We start from the raw sequence: 14,810 nt of genomic DNA, 5'->3' as shown, positions 1-14,810 counted from the left end.
GTTTCCTCCTTTATAAAGTTGGCAGTACGGTTCCGTCTCTAGCTTCTAGGCGGAACCGGTTAATCCCCTTCTTTGTGCATTGCTTCGGTTATCTTCAATACACTAAGTGAATATAGATTCTGAAGTGGGCTCCTATTATTTCTTTGACGTGTATTCCTGCATATTGTCACGCTAAGCCCAGGGTTTCAGTAACATCAATTAGAGACCTCTGGACACCAGAGAAGTTGGGTGATTGGCCTCTTTCTAAAAACTTTAATCTATAGTGTGGAAGTGTATTTCCTACTGACAGCCCTGCAATTCTTGTAACCATGCTTCCAGAACTCCACTTAATATACCTTGCTCCTATAAAAAAAAACGTGAGCGATTTCTGAGACACTCTTGACTAAAATACCAATTTAAGTGTAAAAAGTGATCTCCGACTTGCTCCCAGTTAGGTTATCCAAAACAGAGGAATACACATTTATGGATAAATAAAATTGGAATTGCAGAAGACTTAGGCCAAAACAGAAAAGCCTTGGCGATTCTAGGTAGGGGAGGGGATGATTCTCCAAAATTCAATTCATTTCTAATGTTCAGGAATGGATCTATTTAAATGCTAATGATAGTAAAGACTTAAACTCATCACATAGTTTGTACTCTTGGTACTCAACATCCTAGGCGTTGCATTTTCTCAAGAGGGTTCTTTACCCTCCACCTCTTGCTGTTACTGTAGAATTGAAGCTAGAGACCTGAAATAGACATTGAATTTCTTTTTTTAGCCTTATAGACAGTTTCTTTTTATATTAATGGACTTTAGGTCATAGTGCCTTAGCCTGCCCTCAGAGTTTCTCCCATTTACAATGAACCAGTCCTGCATCTGAACTATAACTCATATCCCTGAAGAAGCTTACTTCACATTACAAAGAGAAGCATCCTAGAAAGATATATATTCACTGCAGATATACATCAAGAAACAGTAGTGGAGGAAAAACTAAACCTTATTTATTTTTTAAAACAGAACCGCTAGGAAAATATATCACAGCCTCAAAACACCAAACACAGGCTATATTATCATTTCAAGTAGTAAGATGGTAGAAAGACAATAAGGTCTTTATCAAAATGAAAAGGTGCTAGAGCTAGGGCAGGAACACTGCTTGCTGCAAAGGCCCCAAGCAAAAGTGATATTTGGTAATGGGGGGGGGTTGCCCCTCTTTTTGCTTTAAAGGAATCACAGAGCTCACCCCTGAGTTGCTTACTTTATCTCCTTTGACCTTCCTGTTGCCTAGAGATTGGCTCAATAGGGCTCTGTTATTTCAGGGGGAGAGAGAAGCAATACTGAGTTTAGGATTTCATTCCATTCTGTTCTATAAAAACCAGGTTCTTCCAAATCCAGTACTTAATAATTCTCTTAATTAAGAAGGCAACAGTTCCTCCTTCAATGTTCATTCCTGGATACTGATACATAGTGCAATCAACCCCCTGCTTCCCTACAAGGGAGAGTATCACTGCAAGATTGTCCTGTCGCTCTGCTGCAGATAGTCTCAGGGCCCACCATGGCAGCCAATGAGAAGGAAGGTCTGCTTCCCGTACCCAGTGTAACATCGCCTCTCATGTTTTTGCAGGGTCTTCCAGCTGAAAGATGTAATGTGTTTTTCAAGAAATGCATATCCACATCTTCATTGGCTGAAGCAGATATCCATAAGAACTGTTGAAAGTTCTTATCCAAACTACCTCTCCCAACTCCACATCTTAAATCAACTTCATGCCCTTGTATATAAAATAAAATCAAGGAAAACAAAGACCCTGAAACCTTTTATCCATTCTAAATTAGTGATCTCATGGACTTTGTTTTACAGCCGACTGAAAATGATTCAGTGATCCTTTTAGAAACACCTCTGCTCATACCACCAGATCCCAAGAAGGTTAAGAGGTACCTGCCAGCCTGTTGGTAACTGTATACTAAGGAGAATTTGGTACCTTGGAGGGCTCTGGCTTGGTACAAGGGAGATCCCTAGTGCCAGGACAAGCACGTGAAATTTAGGCTATCAAAAACTCTCCTGTGCTATCTCTGACCCAAATTTTAGCACCAAGTTTTTTCATTTCACTTTCCAGGGTTGGAACATAAAGGAACCAGTGTCCAGAGGCAAGTGACACATGCCTCAAACTTGCTGCCATCCTTAATTTCTTCATAAACTTCACTTAAAAGACCAAAACGTCCATTTCTCTTTTTAAATAGATTCCTACTGTCAGCCCAGATGGCCAACTGCAAAGACTTCTATTTCCCAATGGACAAGAGAGACTCCTTCATCTTCTTGGTCATGGTCGGGATGAGGTGCATGTGGTCATCCACACACTTGGTCACACAACTCTCCAGCTGCCGCTTCACCTGAAGCTCTTTACTTCCCGCATCTATGGAATCTTTGGCTTTGTCATTGCAATGCATGGTGCACCGGGCCAGGCGGTCCTGTGGCAAGAAGGAAGAGGGTAGAGAAGGCTGAAAGGCTGGCCTTCATTTGCCAAGGGCTTACCATGTGGTAGGCCCTTTGCTACATGTTTTGGCTTGACATATATAATCTGGATCAGTTAAAGGGACACTATAGTGCAATTAACCAGGACTACCCTGACTGAAATAGAGGGTGGCACCGGAGGGTCCAGACAAAGCATTACAAGAAAACAGGTGAATGACAGAATAAATTGTACAGAAGCCCCTTCCAGGAAATGACAAGTGCCTAGAGGCTATTGTTAGTCAGATACAGTTAAGACTTACAAACATTTTGGGGCACCTGGGTGGCTCAGGTGGTTAAATGCCTGACTCTCGATTTTGGCTCAGGTCATGATCTCATGCTTAGTGAGATGGAGCCCACACTGGGCTCTGTGCTGACAGCCTGGAGCCTGCTTGGGAATCTCTCTCTCCCCGTCTCTCCTTCCCTCCCCTGCTTATGTGCACTCTCTCTCAAAATAAACAAATATTAATTAAAAAAAAATAGACTTAGAGACATTTTGATTCTTTAATATCTGTCCTTGCTACAGAAAAACACTCAACTAGTATTTATTGAGTATTTACTATGTGCCAGGTACTCTTCATTGCTGGGGACTAGAGCAATGAGTAAAACAGATGAAGTTCTTGCCCTCATTGAACTTACATTCCAGTGAGGGGAGGCAGACAAAATAAGTGGAGGTGCTGAAGAGGCAGTTGGACATATGAATCTGGAGATCAGGAGTGAAGTTGGTCTAGAGATATGAATGAATGCAGGAGTTCTCAGCTTACATATGATATTTATAGCAGCTATTCACAGCGATGACACTAGAGAACTAGATCCAAAAGAGTAAAGGTCCAAGGACAGCCCTAGGCACTCCCGTGCTCACAGGTTCAAGAGGGGAGAGGCAGGAAAGGAGGCCAAGAAAGGATGGCCAGGGAGACCGGTGGAAAACCAGAGAGAGGTGTCTTGGTGCCCATCCAAACAAACTGTTTCAAGGAGGAGGGGAGTGATCACTGTGTCAGTGGTGCAGACAGGTTGAGTAAGATGAGGGATGAGAAAGGACTACTGGATTCAGCTCCATACAGGGGAGTGGCTAGAGTAGTTCTGGCAGAGTGAAGAGTGCATCTCATTGTATAGGAGATAATAATCAAATAATCAATAATCAAACAGAAGGAAAAAGTTATACAGCAATTCAAGAATCAAAATTTCAAAGACCCTATCTACAAAATTAGCTGTAGTTTGGGATCTTGGACAAGTTATACCTTCACAGTGTCAGTAATTTTGAAGAATTATGTATAACAGAATGTAAAAACGATACATTAGATACAATTTTTCCCATGTGGACAGAATCTCTGGCTATGAAAAAACTGGCTCAGAAGTGGGCTCTGCTTCTCCTAAGCTCCAGGAAAGTATAATCATAGGAAGGGAATCAAATGAAGTTGTGGCTATCCTTTTTGCCAGGGAGAGATAATGGTGGATACCTTTTGCTCTTAGTGACCTCAGAGGGGCTTGTGGGGAAGGCATCGATGAATCAGTAATACTAATGCTTCATAGAAATGACTGCTCTTTAGTGACACACGAGCTGCCCTTTGGACATAGAAAATAGGAGCGGTTTTGGGTGGGCAAATACACAAAATGATGGCAAGATATTGCTCTAATCTGTACTTCTTTAAGACTAGCCTACTTCCTCTCTCTCTCAAAATAATAAACAAACAAACAAACAAACAAAAAAAGGTAGAGGGAGCACCTGGGTGGCTCAGTCAGTTAAGCGGCAGACTTCAGCTCAGGTCATGATCTGGCAGTCTGTTGAGTTCGAGCCCTGCATCAGGCTCTGTGCTGACAGCTCAGAGCCTGGAGCCTGCTTCAGATTCTGTGTCTTCTTCTCTCTGCCCCTCCCCTGCTTGCTCTCTGTCTCTCTTTCTCAAAAATAATAAACATCAAAAAATAAATAAATAAATAAATAAAAGACTAGCCTACTTCACTTTCCTGGGGACTGTACTATTTAAGAATGAATTAATATGTTTGAGAAAGCTTTATGCTATACAGTATACATATTGTATTTCTTATCTATGGGGGGAAGGCTTTTGATCATGAACTCCCTTTTACAACACTGTTTCTATGGGAAATACTGATAGCACCCAACCTCCAGGAGTTTTTCACAAATTTCAAACTCTGTGAAGACTGGCTGGCCACAGGACTGTTACTAGTATTAAAAGAACCAAGACATTTGAGCCAAGAGTTTTGAACAAACACTTGTCATGTCTTGCAAAAGAGCAATATCAAGGACTGAAGTCCTCTATTTGGGATGTTCCTCACCTGGAACTTCTCCAACTCAGTGGTCACCAGGGCCTGGGCTTGGGCCAGAGGCGCATGGCAGCGTTCAATGCACTGGTGTACCTGCTGCATGGACGCCTGGCTGTCCTCACAACAGCTGGCACTACACCGGAACATGAGGCCCTGAGGAGGGAGGGCAGAGAGAAGTTAGGGAGGAAAGCCTCTGGGGCAGAGATAACCATGGAGTGCAACCGAGGAGCGCCTACATTTGCACCTCCCCTTCTAACAGACATCAAGAACCTAAAACCACAAACGGGAAAATTATCCTCCAAGCCTAGCAGAGTGTTTCGTGGTCTTCTTGCTGCTAGCTCATTGGCACTTGTTGCATTGAAGGCTAGGTGTAAGGAGAAGGTGGCGGTGGGTCAGATGAAGCCAAGTTCTGAAAACCCCGGACCTATATCACAGGGTTCAGAGGTCAGCAACCTAGAAATCTACATTCCACCAGGGGGCAACCGATCCATTAATCAATGACTCCAGAGGCACCTACAAGAGAAACCCACAATTTGGTCAGGGAGGCAGGACTAACAGCCACACAACACTCAGGGGATCAAAGCAGAACGGCATATAAATCAGCGCTGTGTGGAGCGACACAGAGGCAGGTATGACCTGGCCACGGAGGAGGCCAAGCGCTTCAGCCTTTCCGGTGTGTCACCTTGGCCATGCCCTTTCTGGGCCTCGGCCCTCGGCCTCGTCACGAAGGGGTCGCGCAAGACAAGCAGGGAGGCAGAACGCTTCACTTTGGGAGCTTTCTAACCCTGGCCCGGGGTCTAACACCCGCTCCTTCGAGCTGGCCTGCGGGGCGGGGGGAGGGCCTTGCGCCTGAGGAAGGAGCATAGATTTCAACCGCTCGGCGGAAGCTCCAGGAATTCTGAAGCTGAGAGGTGCCTCCGAGGGCGCCGCGGCGACCCCAAGGATACTCCGACTGGGGTCTGCGGGGAGACGCGCAGCGGCGCGCCGCGGCTGCGGGAAGGGAATTGCGAGCGGCCGGGACTCCCGGGCATGGCCCCCGCCCGCTACCTGCATCTTCCGGATGTTCTCTCTCTCCAGACTCTTCACCATGGAGTCCACCGCCTCCTGCACCCGCAGCTGCTGCAGCTCCGCCATGGCGACCCCGCGCTACAACCCTGCGTGCCGGCGCCCACATGGAGTCCCGCGCTCGGCCCACCTCCTCGCCGCCGCTCCCAGGGTCACCGTCGCTCTTCCCGGCCCACGCCGCCGCCTGGCGTCCAAGAGGAGGAACTGCACGCCACCCACATGTAATCCAGTGCGATCTCGCCCTCGGCTCCCGAGCCCGCGCCTCGCGTGCCTGATCCCTTGAGCGCGCGCGGAAACGCTGGGACTCACTGTCTCCCTCCCCTCCCCTCTCCTCCCTCTTTCCTGGTCTTCCTTCTGAGTCTTAAAAAAGTGTTTAATATAATTAACATCCAGATAAAGGCGCAGATTTCAGGTGTACAGTTTGAGGAGTTTTAACAAACCTTGCACTTTCTAGTCAGTTTCCACCCTTTCTCCTCCTACTCCGCCACCCTGACCCCAGGCAAACGCTGAACCGCTTTCTGTTAATACAGATGAATTTTACCTTTCTGGAGTTTCATACACACACACATGCACGCGCACGCGCGCGCGCACGCACACACACACACACACACACACACACACACACACACACAGTTGACCCTTGGACAATGTGGGATTAATGTGGGATTAGGCATCCTGACCCTCCCTCCCCCAAACGCCCATATAACTTTTGACTCTTAAACCAATAGCTTACTGTTGACCAGAAGCCTTACTGATAACATAGTCAATTAACACATATTTTGAATACTATATGTATTCTATACTATATTAAAGTAAACTAGAGAAAAGACAATACTGTTAGGAAAATCAAAAGGAAGTGAAAATACATTTATGGTATTTTCTGTATTTACTGAATTTACTGTATTTATTGAAAAAAATCCCTCCATAAATGGACTGGTGCAGTTCAAACCCATGTTGTTTAGGGTCAACTGTATATGTGTACCTCTTATACTGCTTTAGCTACCCCCACAAGTTTGATATATAGTATTTTTGTTCAAAAATTTTTTTAAATATTCGCCCTCTCCCCCTTTTTTTTTATATGAGAGAGAGCGAGCGAGAGCGAGTGAGAGAGAGAATGAGAATTCCAAGCAGGCTCCACGCTCAGCACAGATCCCAAGGCAGGACTGGATCCCACAACCCTGGGATCATGACCCCAGCTGAAATTAAGACCTGGCAGCTCAATTAACTGAGCCACCCAGGTCCCCCCTACTTTTTTTGTTCAAACATTTTCTAATTTCTATTTTGAATTCTTCTTTGATTCAGGGGTTATTTAGAAATATATCTCTTAATTTCCAAGCATATGGATTTTTTGGTAAAAACTTATTTATTTTTAAATTTTATTTAATTAAGTAATCTCTACATTCCACATGGGCTTGAATTCACGATCCTGAGATCAAGTTACATGCTCCTCTGACTGAGGAGGCATCCCTGGGTATTTTTTTTTTTTTAATTTTTTTTTTTTTTTTTTTATTTCTAGGAGAGAGAGAGACAGCGTGAGCAGGGGAGGGTCAGAGAGAGAGGGAGTCACAGACTGAAACAGGCCCAGGCTCTGGGCTGGCAGTCAGCACAGAGCCCGACGCGGGGCTCGAACCCACGAACCGCGAGATCATGACCTAAGCGAAAGTCGGACGCTTAACCGACTAAGCCACTCAGGCGCCCCATCCCTGGGTATTTTTAAGGTAACTTTTCCTATCATTTGGAGAGGTGACTGTATTGTGGTTAGCAAACATACTCTGTATATTTTCTGTCTTTTGAAATTTGTTGAAACTTGCTTTATGGCCTCAGAAAGACTTGTCTGACTGCCTGCTTCCCCACACCATATGCTCCTCTGTCATGTATTCCCTTAGCATCCTGTACTTGCCTGTGACTACTGCTTATTACTTGTCCTGTGTTCATTTCTTTTGCTAGATTAAGATCTCTACGAGGACAGGGACCATGTTTATCTTTTTCATTGTTCTCTCTCAATTCTTTGCTTAGTGTCTGGTGCATACTAACCCCTTTGTAAAGGTTTGTCTAATGAATGAATACATATTTCATTATGGAAGTAATTAATAAAAAATATTTGGAAACCAGACAAAAGCGATAATAAACTAAACATTTTAAGTCCATAAATACTACCTTAGTATTTTAAATACTATTGTTAGAATTTTTCCAAAGGTTTTCGGATTAAACATGATAAACGTAGGTCAGCTGAAGGTAAGAAGTCTAGGGCTCATATGGCAGCTCCATGACTTCAGTTCAGTTCTAGTTTCCCCGTCATGTCCAAGGGCCACACCCTCACCCACAAGGTCTTGATTGATTTCTTTCCAGGCCTTTTCCCTATGTGGACTTTTTTTTTTAACACTGGAGTAATAAAATATAAATACAGTACTTTGATATCTTGTTTTCAAATGATAAGTACTTTAGGGCGCCTGGGTGGCTCAGTAGGTCAAGCATCTGACTCCAGCTCAAGTCATGATCTCTGGATTTGTGAGTTTGAGCCCCACATCAGGCTCTGTGCTGACGACTCAGAGCTTGGAACCTGCTTGGGATTCTTTCTCTCTCTTCCCCACTCATGCTGTGTCTCTGTCTTTCAAAAATGAATAAACATTAAAAAATTTTTTTTAATTATTATTTTTACTGTTAGGTGCTTTCCCCACAAAGATTTGAGTCCATGTACTGCCCAGATAATACTATCTGCACACAAGGTCGGCATGCAAAAGCTCACTACATGGCAGGAGCTGGTGCCATACATTTCTCTTTTCATTCTGACAGGTTGGCCCGTCTGTAATCATAGCTGTGCCCAGATTGCCTTAATAACAGCCTTGCCTTACCCTGCTTCCTGAGCAGATGCATTCCTGTCTCCTCTGATCACAGAATGCTATTCTGATGCTTGAGGGCGCGGCCCATCCTAGTTTAGTACCTGCTTGCTGAGGACCCGCCCTGAGTCACTCTCTTTGGTACCAACAATCTGATTACTACCATGGGATTTTTTTTCTTCTCAGCTCCTTCAACTTGAAGAAAACATCCTCCTTTTTTTTTTTTTTAATGTTTATTAATTTTTGAGAGAGAGAGAGAGAGACAGACAGACAGAGAACAAGTGGGGAGGGACAGAGAGAGAGGGAGACACAGAATCTGAAGCAGGCTCCAGGCCACGAGCTGTCAGCACAGAGCCCCGCTTGAACTCATGAACTGTGAGATCATGACCTGAGCCAAAATCGGATGCTTAACCAACGAAGCCACCCAGGCGCCCCAAGAAAACACCCTCCTAATTCACTTCTGCTGTCCTGACCATGTAAATCTCTGTAAAGCTTAACAGAATTATCTTTTTGTTTCTAACTTTGGGAAAGCAGGTGAACTGGTGTGTGGCAAGTTTAATGGGATTGCCAGAGTACACAAAGTATTTCTGAAAGAAATATCCTGGTAACATGTTTACAGTAGTTAATCATGAGGATCTGCTGTTAATCTCTCCATATATATGTGGGCACACATGCACATAAACACGCGCAAATACACATGTGGCACATGTTTTTACATGCACTATCTAGAGCGTATGGCGCTCTACAACTGTTACTTTATTACCAGGGATATTTTTGGTTCACTTTTCACTTTGAGCACCACAATGAAGTGGACACAGAGAAGTTTAAGGATGGACATTGGAGTCACTGTTCCTCTTTTTAAGTTTATTTATTTTGAGAGAGAGAGAGCACAAGTCGGGAAGGGGCAGAGAGAGAGAATCCCAAGCAGATTCTGCACCACCAGTGCAGAGCCTGATGCAGGGCTTAAACCCACGAACCACGAGATCATGGCCTGAGCTGAAGTCGGACACTTAACTGACTGAGCCATCCAGGCACCTCTGGATTTGCTTTTCTTCTTGAGAGATCTGTGATTAGAACCTAAGCCTCTCAGTGAGGGTGGGTTCTGCATTGTATTTTTGTTCCCTAGTGACCATTGACTTTCTGAAGAGAAGTGACATTCACTGAATACTTGGTATGTGCCTAATAACCACTTTGGTCCAAAAGACCATGTTCAAAGACCTTGGATTACTTGTTTCATTTCTCCAAAAATGGTGTCCTTTCTGGGTTGTTCTGAGGAGTAATCGAAATAACCACGTGATTGGGGCTGGCACCTACTGGGGAGTAAATAGTTCATTTATGCACAAAAGGTTGTGTATTAATCAGCTGATAAAAATGTGACCATAGGCTCGTAGGAACCCTGTATCTCTCTGTATGCCTTGTACTTTCCCTTGGAGCAGTTCAGTATTTGCTAATTCAGTGCTCATGGCAAATTTATACAACTGTGTGAATAATGAGGATAAAATATACTTTGCCTCACCCACAATAGTGGACTTCTGCTTATAAAGATTCATAAGTGCCTAAGAAGGTTTGAGTGCTGAGCTAGGCAGCTAAAGAATATCTCAAGTAAGGCATCAATGTTCCAAGAGGCTGTGGCTTGGGGCCTGGGGGCAGACGCCGCCTTGGCCTCTAGCACTTGGTTGATGAGGCTCAGAGTGGAGCTCTCTCTCCTCTGGACCTCCACCAGAGGTGCCTGTGGGACCTTACAGTTTAAGCATGATGTCACTGGATATGCCTGCTTCTAGAGGCAGGGTGGACTCTCCAGGCACTTCCGGGGTCAGGTTGAGGTAGCTGTCATGGGGTGAGGCTGAATGGGAGCAGAGAGGACTATTCACCTTGCAGCTGAAGCAGAGGAGCTGGAAAGAGACCGCATCTTATTATCAGGGTCAGGGGACTAGGAAGGGGTGGGGGAGGTGGGCAGGGCCACACCAGGTCAGCTCATGTAACGGAGCTTTGAGTTTATTCTAAACACAACAGTGCCTGTCCTCATTGTATGACTTTCAGACCACCAAGCATATTTGATCCAATCACTGTAACTATGTTAATAAAGACACTTCCCACAAACTTGCAAATTTTATAACAGCTTAAGATACACCGACACATTTGCAAAGTTGTTTTGAAGGTGGAAATAGGTAAAATTGTCTGTCTTTCTACTTCTCAGTATTTCGCCAAATTTTCTTTAAGGACCATGTACTGCTTCTGTAAATGTGATAAGAAAGGGGCACCTGGGTGGCTCAGTCGGTTAAGTGGCCAACTTTGGCTCAGGTCATGATCTCATGGTTCGTGAGTTCAAGCCCCACATCGGGCTCTGTGCTGGACAGCCTGGAGCCTGCTTCAGATCTGTGTCTCCCTCTCTCTCTAATTCTCCCCTGCTCGAGCTCTGTCTCTTTCTCAAAAATAAATAAACATTAAAAATGTTATTTTATTATTTTTTATTATTTTTATTTATTTTTTTAATGGGGGGAAATGGTGCTTTATTTTTTTTAAATAGTTTATTGTCAAGTTGGTTTCCATATAACACCCAGTGCTCATCCCCACAAGTGCCCTCCTCCATGCCCATCACCCTCCTTCCCTTTTCCTCCACCCCATCAGTCCTCAGTTTGTTCTCAGCATTCATGAGTCTCTCATGGTTTGCCTCCCTCCCTCTCCCCAACTATTTTTCCCTTTCTCCTCCCTCATGGTTCTCTGTTAAGTTCCTCCTAATCCTCCTATATGTGCAAACATGGTATCTGTCCTTCTCTGCCTGACTTATTTCGCTCAGCATAACACCCTCAAGGTCCATCCATGTTGCTACACATGGCCAGATTTCATTCTTTCTCATTGCCATGTAGTATTCCATGGTATAGATAAACCACATCTTCTTGATCCATTCGTCCGTTGATGGACACTTAGGCTCTTTCCATGTTTTAGCTATTGTTGAGAGTGCTGCTATGAACATTGGGGTCCATGTGCCCCTATGCATCAGCACTCCTGTATCCCTTGGGTAAATTCCTAGCAGTGCTATTGCTGGGTCCTAGGGGAGTTCTAGTGTTGATTTTTTGAGGAACCTCCACACTGTTTTCCAGAGGGGCTGCACCAGTTTACATTTCCACCAACAGTGTAGGAGGGTGCCCGTTTCTCCGCATCCTTGCCAGCATCTAGAGTCTCCTGATTTGCTCATTGTAGCCACTCTGACTGGCGTGAGGTGGTATCTCAGTGTCGTTTTGGTTTGTGTTTCCCTGATGAGGAGGGACACTGAGCATCGTTTCACGTGTCTGTTGGCCATCTGGATGTCCTCTTTGGAGAAGTGTCTGTTCATGTCTTCTGCCCATTTCTTCAGTGTATTATTTGTTTTTCGGGTGTGGAGTTTGGTGAGTTCCTTATAGATTTTGGATACTAGCCCAAACATTAAAAAAATTTTTAATGTGATAAGAAAAAAGAGAGCCCTGAGCAGAAAACTCCCTGGGCTGAGGGCTGAGGTCCCGAAGATGTCAGCTTCCGCCTCTCTTGCAGGTCCCAGCCGGAGAAGTTGCAGGCCACTACCCACCCCCCGCCCCTTCCCCTCTTAGCTCATGGCCCCACACCCATACCCGGGCCAATTTCTCTTGGCTTTCTGCCTAGTTTGACAGGATTAGCAAGATCCATTCTGAAGAATGGGTACTGAATTTTACAAAATTATTTTTCTGCAGTTAAGATGATCACATGGCTTTTCTTCTGCAACCTGTTAATGTAATAAATTGTGTTAATAATATTTATAATGTAGAACTGTCTTTACCTTCTTCAGCTAAATCATTCTTGGTTGTGATATGTAATTCTTTTTAATACTGCTGGGTTCAATTTGCTGATGTTTTATTTAGGATTAAAAAATACTATCCATAAATGAGAGTGGCCTCATGGGGATGTAATATACAGCATGATGATTATCGCTGATAGTACTGTATTGCATATTTGAAAGTTGTTGGGTAGATCTTAAAAGTTTTCATCACTAGAAAAACAATTTTGTGACAATGTACGGTGATGGATGTTAACTTGACTTATTGTGGGGTGATCATTTTGTAAGATACACAAACATTAAAAAAAAACCCAAATATTGAATCATTATGTTGTACAACTGAAATTAATATAATGTTCTATGTCAATTATATCTAAAGTTTTAAAAAGATGGAAAAAAAAAGAAATGAGAATCATCTATATAGTTTTTTGCCTTGCACTTTTCTTGTTATTGGATTCCACATTATGTAAGATTATGGAATCTTTCCCTTTTCTATAGCCTCCACTTAAATGAGTTTGGAGGAGGAAGTCTTTGATTATGTTGCACTGACTAGTCTTTGGCCAATCAGCAGTTGCTAATCAATGGGTAGGTTAGTCCAATTATCACTAGGTCCCCAACCTTCTTCTGTGTCTGTACTGTGACTTGGATGATATGACTTTTTTGGGTCTTGATTCAGCTTATGTCTCTGACCCCAGGGACCCATCCTATTTGTCCCTTATTTAGGACAAGCTCAGCCTTGACCATAGTCCTCTTGAGTCCATGCAAAGATGGGCAGCTGCTCTTCTGTTCCTTGGCTCCCCTCCTGATTTTCCAGTAACTTCCTCTTGGCTCTAGGCAACTCCCTTATGGCTGATGGAGCAGGTGGGCAGTCTGGTAAAACTTTCAAGGTCCAGTCATCCAAAGGTGAGGCTCAGCACTCCTGCATTGTTGATCAGTCCAAATATGCTCTTACTTGGGGTGGAGGGACAATTTTTTAACTAGAGTCCAACTGCCTTCTGAGCCTTGCACTCCCTCCTTGATTCTTCTGATCACAATCATCTATCCAAGTCCAAACTGTCTACCCAATATTTCTCCATGACCCACTGGGGGCCTCAGAGTATCCTTAGAGTTTGTACACTTTATACAAAATTTTATATTGATTTATATTTTGTTGATAATCTTTAAAAAAGTACAAGCATGTCTTAGAATATCTGGATGACCACATTTTGAATAAATTCTCCCATATGATTTCAGGACCCATGTTTGTATCTGTTTACCATCACATTGGCACTAAGTCATACTCCAAAATGTTGTTGTTTTTTTTTAACTTCTAAATTGAAGTGTTTTCTCTAACTATAACCTTGGGTAGGTCAGTGGACACGTCTGCAAAAACAATCTCATGCCTGGAAGCTTCCTCCTCAAAAGAAGTTTCAACGTAACTGAGATTGCTCTGAGACCACTCCCTCTGCCAGGGGGCTTCTTTGAGTGCCTGTACTCACTTTGATGCCTTCTTAGCCATCCCTTGCTTCATAGGCTTTGCTGCAGTGTCACCTCCTAATCCATACCTGGAATCTGCATAAACACCTGCTTCCAATCTTTGGCTTTGCTGTGCGTGAGTGAGGGCGTGGGTAAGACCTTTGGGAACAAGAACAGACGGTCCAGAGCGTCTCCCAAAATAGGCACCATGCTTTTAATGTTGCATTTCCAGGTCTTGGCAGCAGGGGTCACTACACAAAAAGTTGTAACCAGGTGGCAGATTTTTTTTTTTTTTTTTTTTTAGCCAGCTTTCTCCTGTGAACTCAAGGGAACTCAGGGCAGCCAGCTTAGAGCCAGCTGTTTATCCCGTGAAGTCTGTATAACTATGCCACTGTCACAGCGGAGATGAATGGATCTGACGTCATTGTGGCTTCTGCCAGCACTGTCAACAGAGTGTGGGAGTAGAGTCTTGCTGGGACTACCGACATACAGGCAAATTAGACTCATCCGTTTTAGACTTATTTATAAACTCTCTAGATGGTTATACATATTTTAAAAATAATAAAATATCCAAATAAGGCCCAAGGACCAGAACTCTGTTTTAATTACTTAACATCTTGAAAATTCCAGCAGTAGCTCCAGTTCTTTGGATTCTCCCCATGATTGCCAGCAGCCCACCAGTCCCTCGGGGGCCCCAGACTCCTCTGACGAGGGAGGTCAGGAGAGGCCCTTAGCATGACAGTGAATCTTCTCTAAATCTTTTCTCCTCTTAAGAGTCTGAAACAAAGAATAACCCACCACCTTGGGCAGATCATTTCCTCTTCTTGGACTCAGTTTTCCCAACCGAAAATGAGGTTAAATCAGTGTTAATAAATTTCTCTTCTGTGAGGCTCCCCAAATCCT

The 14,810-nt window shown here is 44.0% G+C and overlaps 1 protein-coding gene across 1 annotated transcript; it reads right to left on the bottom strand.

The window, feature by feature from the left end:
* Window positions 1-959: 959 nt before the first annotated feature.
* FAM136A (family with sequence similarity 136 member A) lies at window positions 960-6,015 on the bottom strand. The gene is given in 4 exon segments (XM_039239621.1): window positions 960-2,443; window positions 4,776-4,916; window positions 5,548-5,801; window positions 5,804-6,015. Coding segments are annotated over 4 exon segments (678 nt in total). The 5' UTR covers window positions 5,898-6,015; the 3' UTR covers window positions 960-2,254.
* Window positions 6,016-14,810: the final 8,795 nt, after the last annotated feature.

Source organism: Hyaena hyaena, unplaced genomic scaffold (genome assembly GCF_003009895.1).
Source record: "Hyaena hyaena isolate Hyena2069 unplaced genomic scaffold, ASM300989v1 scaffold_158, whole genome shotgun sequence".
In the NCBI taxonomy this organism is placed as follows: Eukaryota; Metazoa; Chordata; class Mammalia; order Carnivora; family Hyaenidae; genus Hyaena; species Hyaena hyaena.
This window is presented reverse-complemented; position numbering and strand designations above follow the sequence as displayed.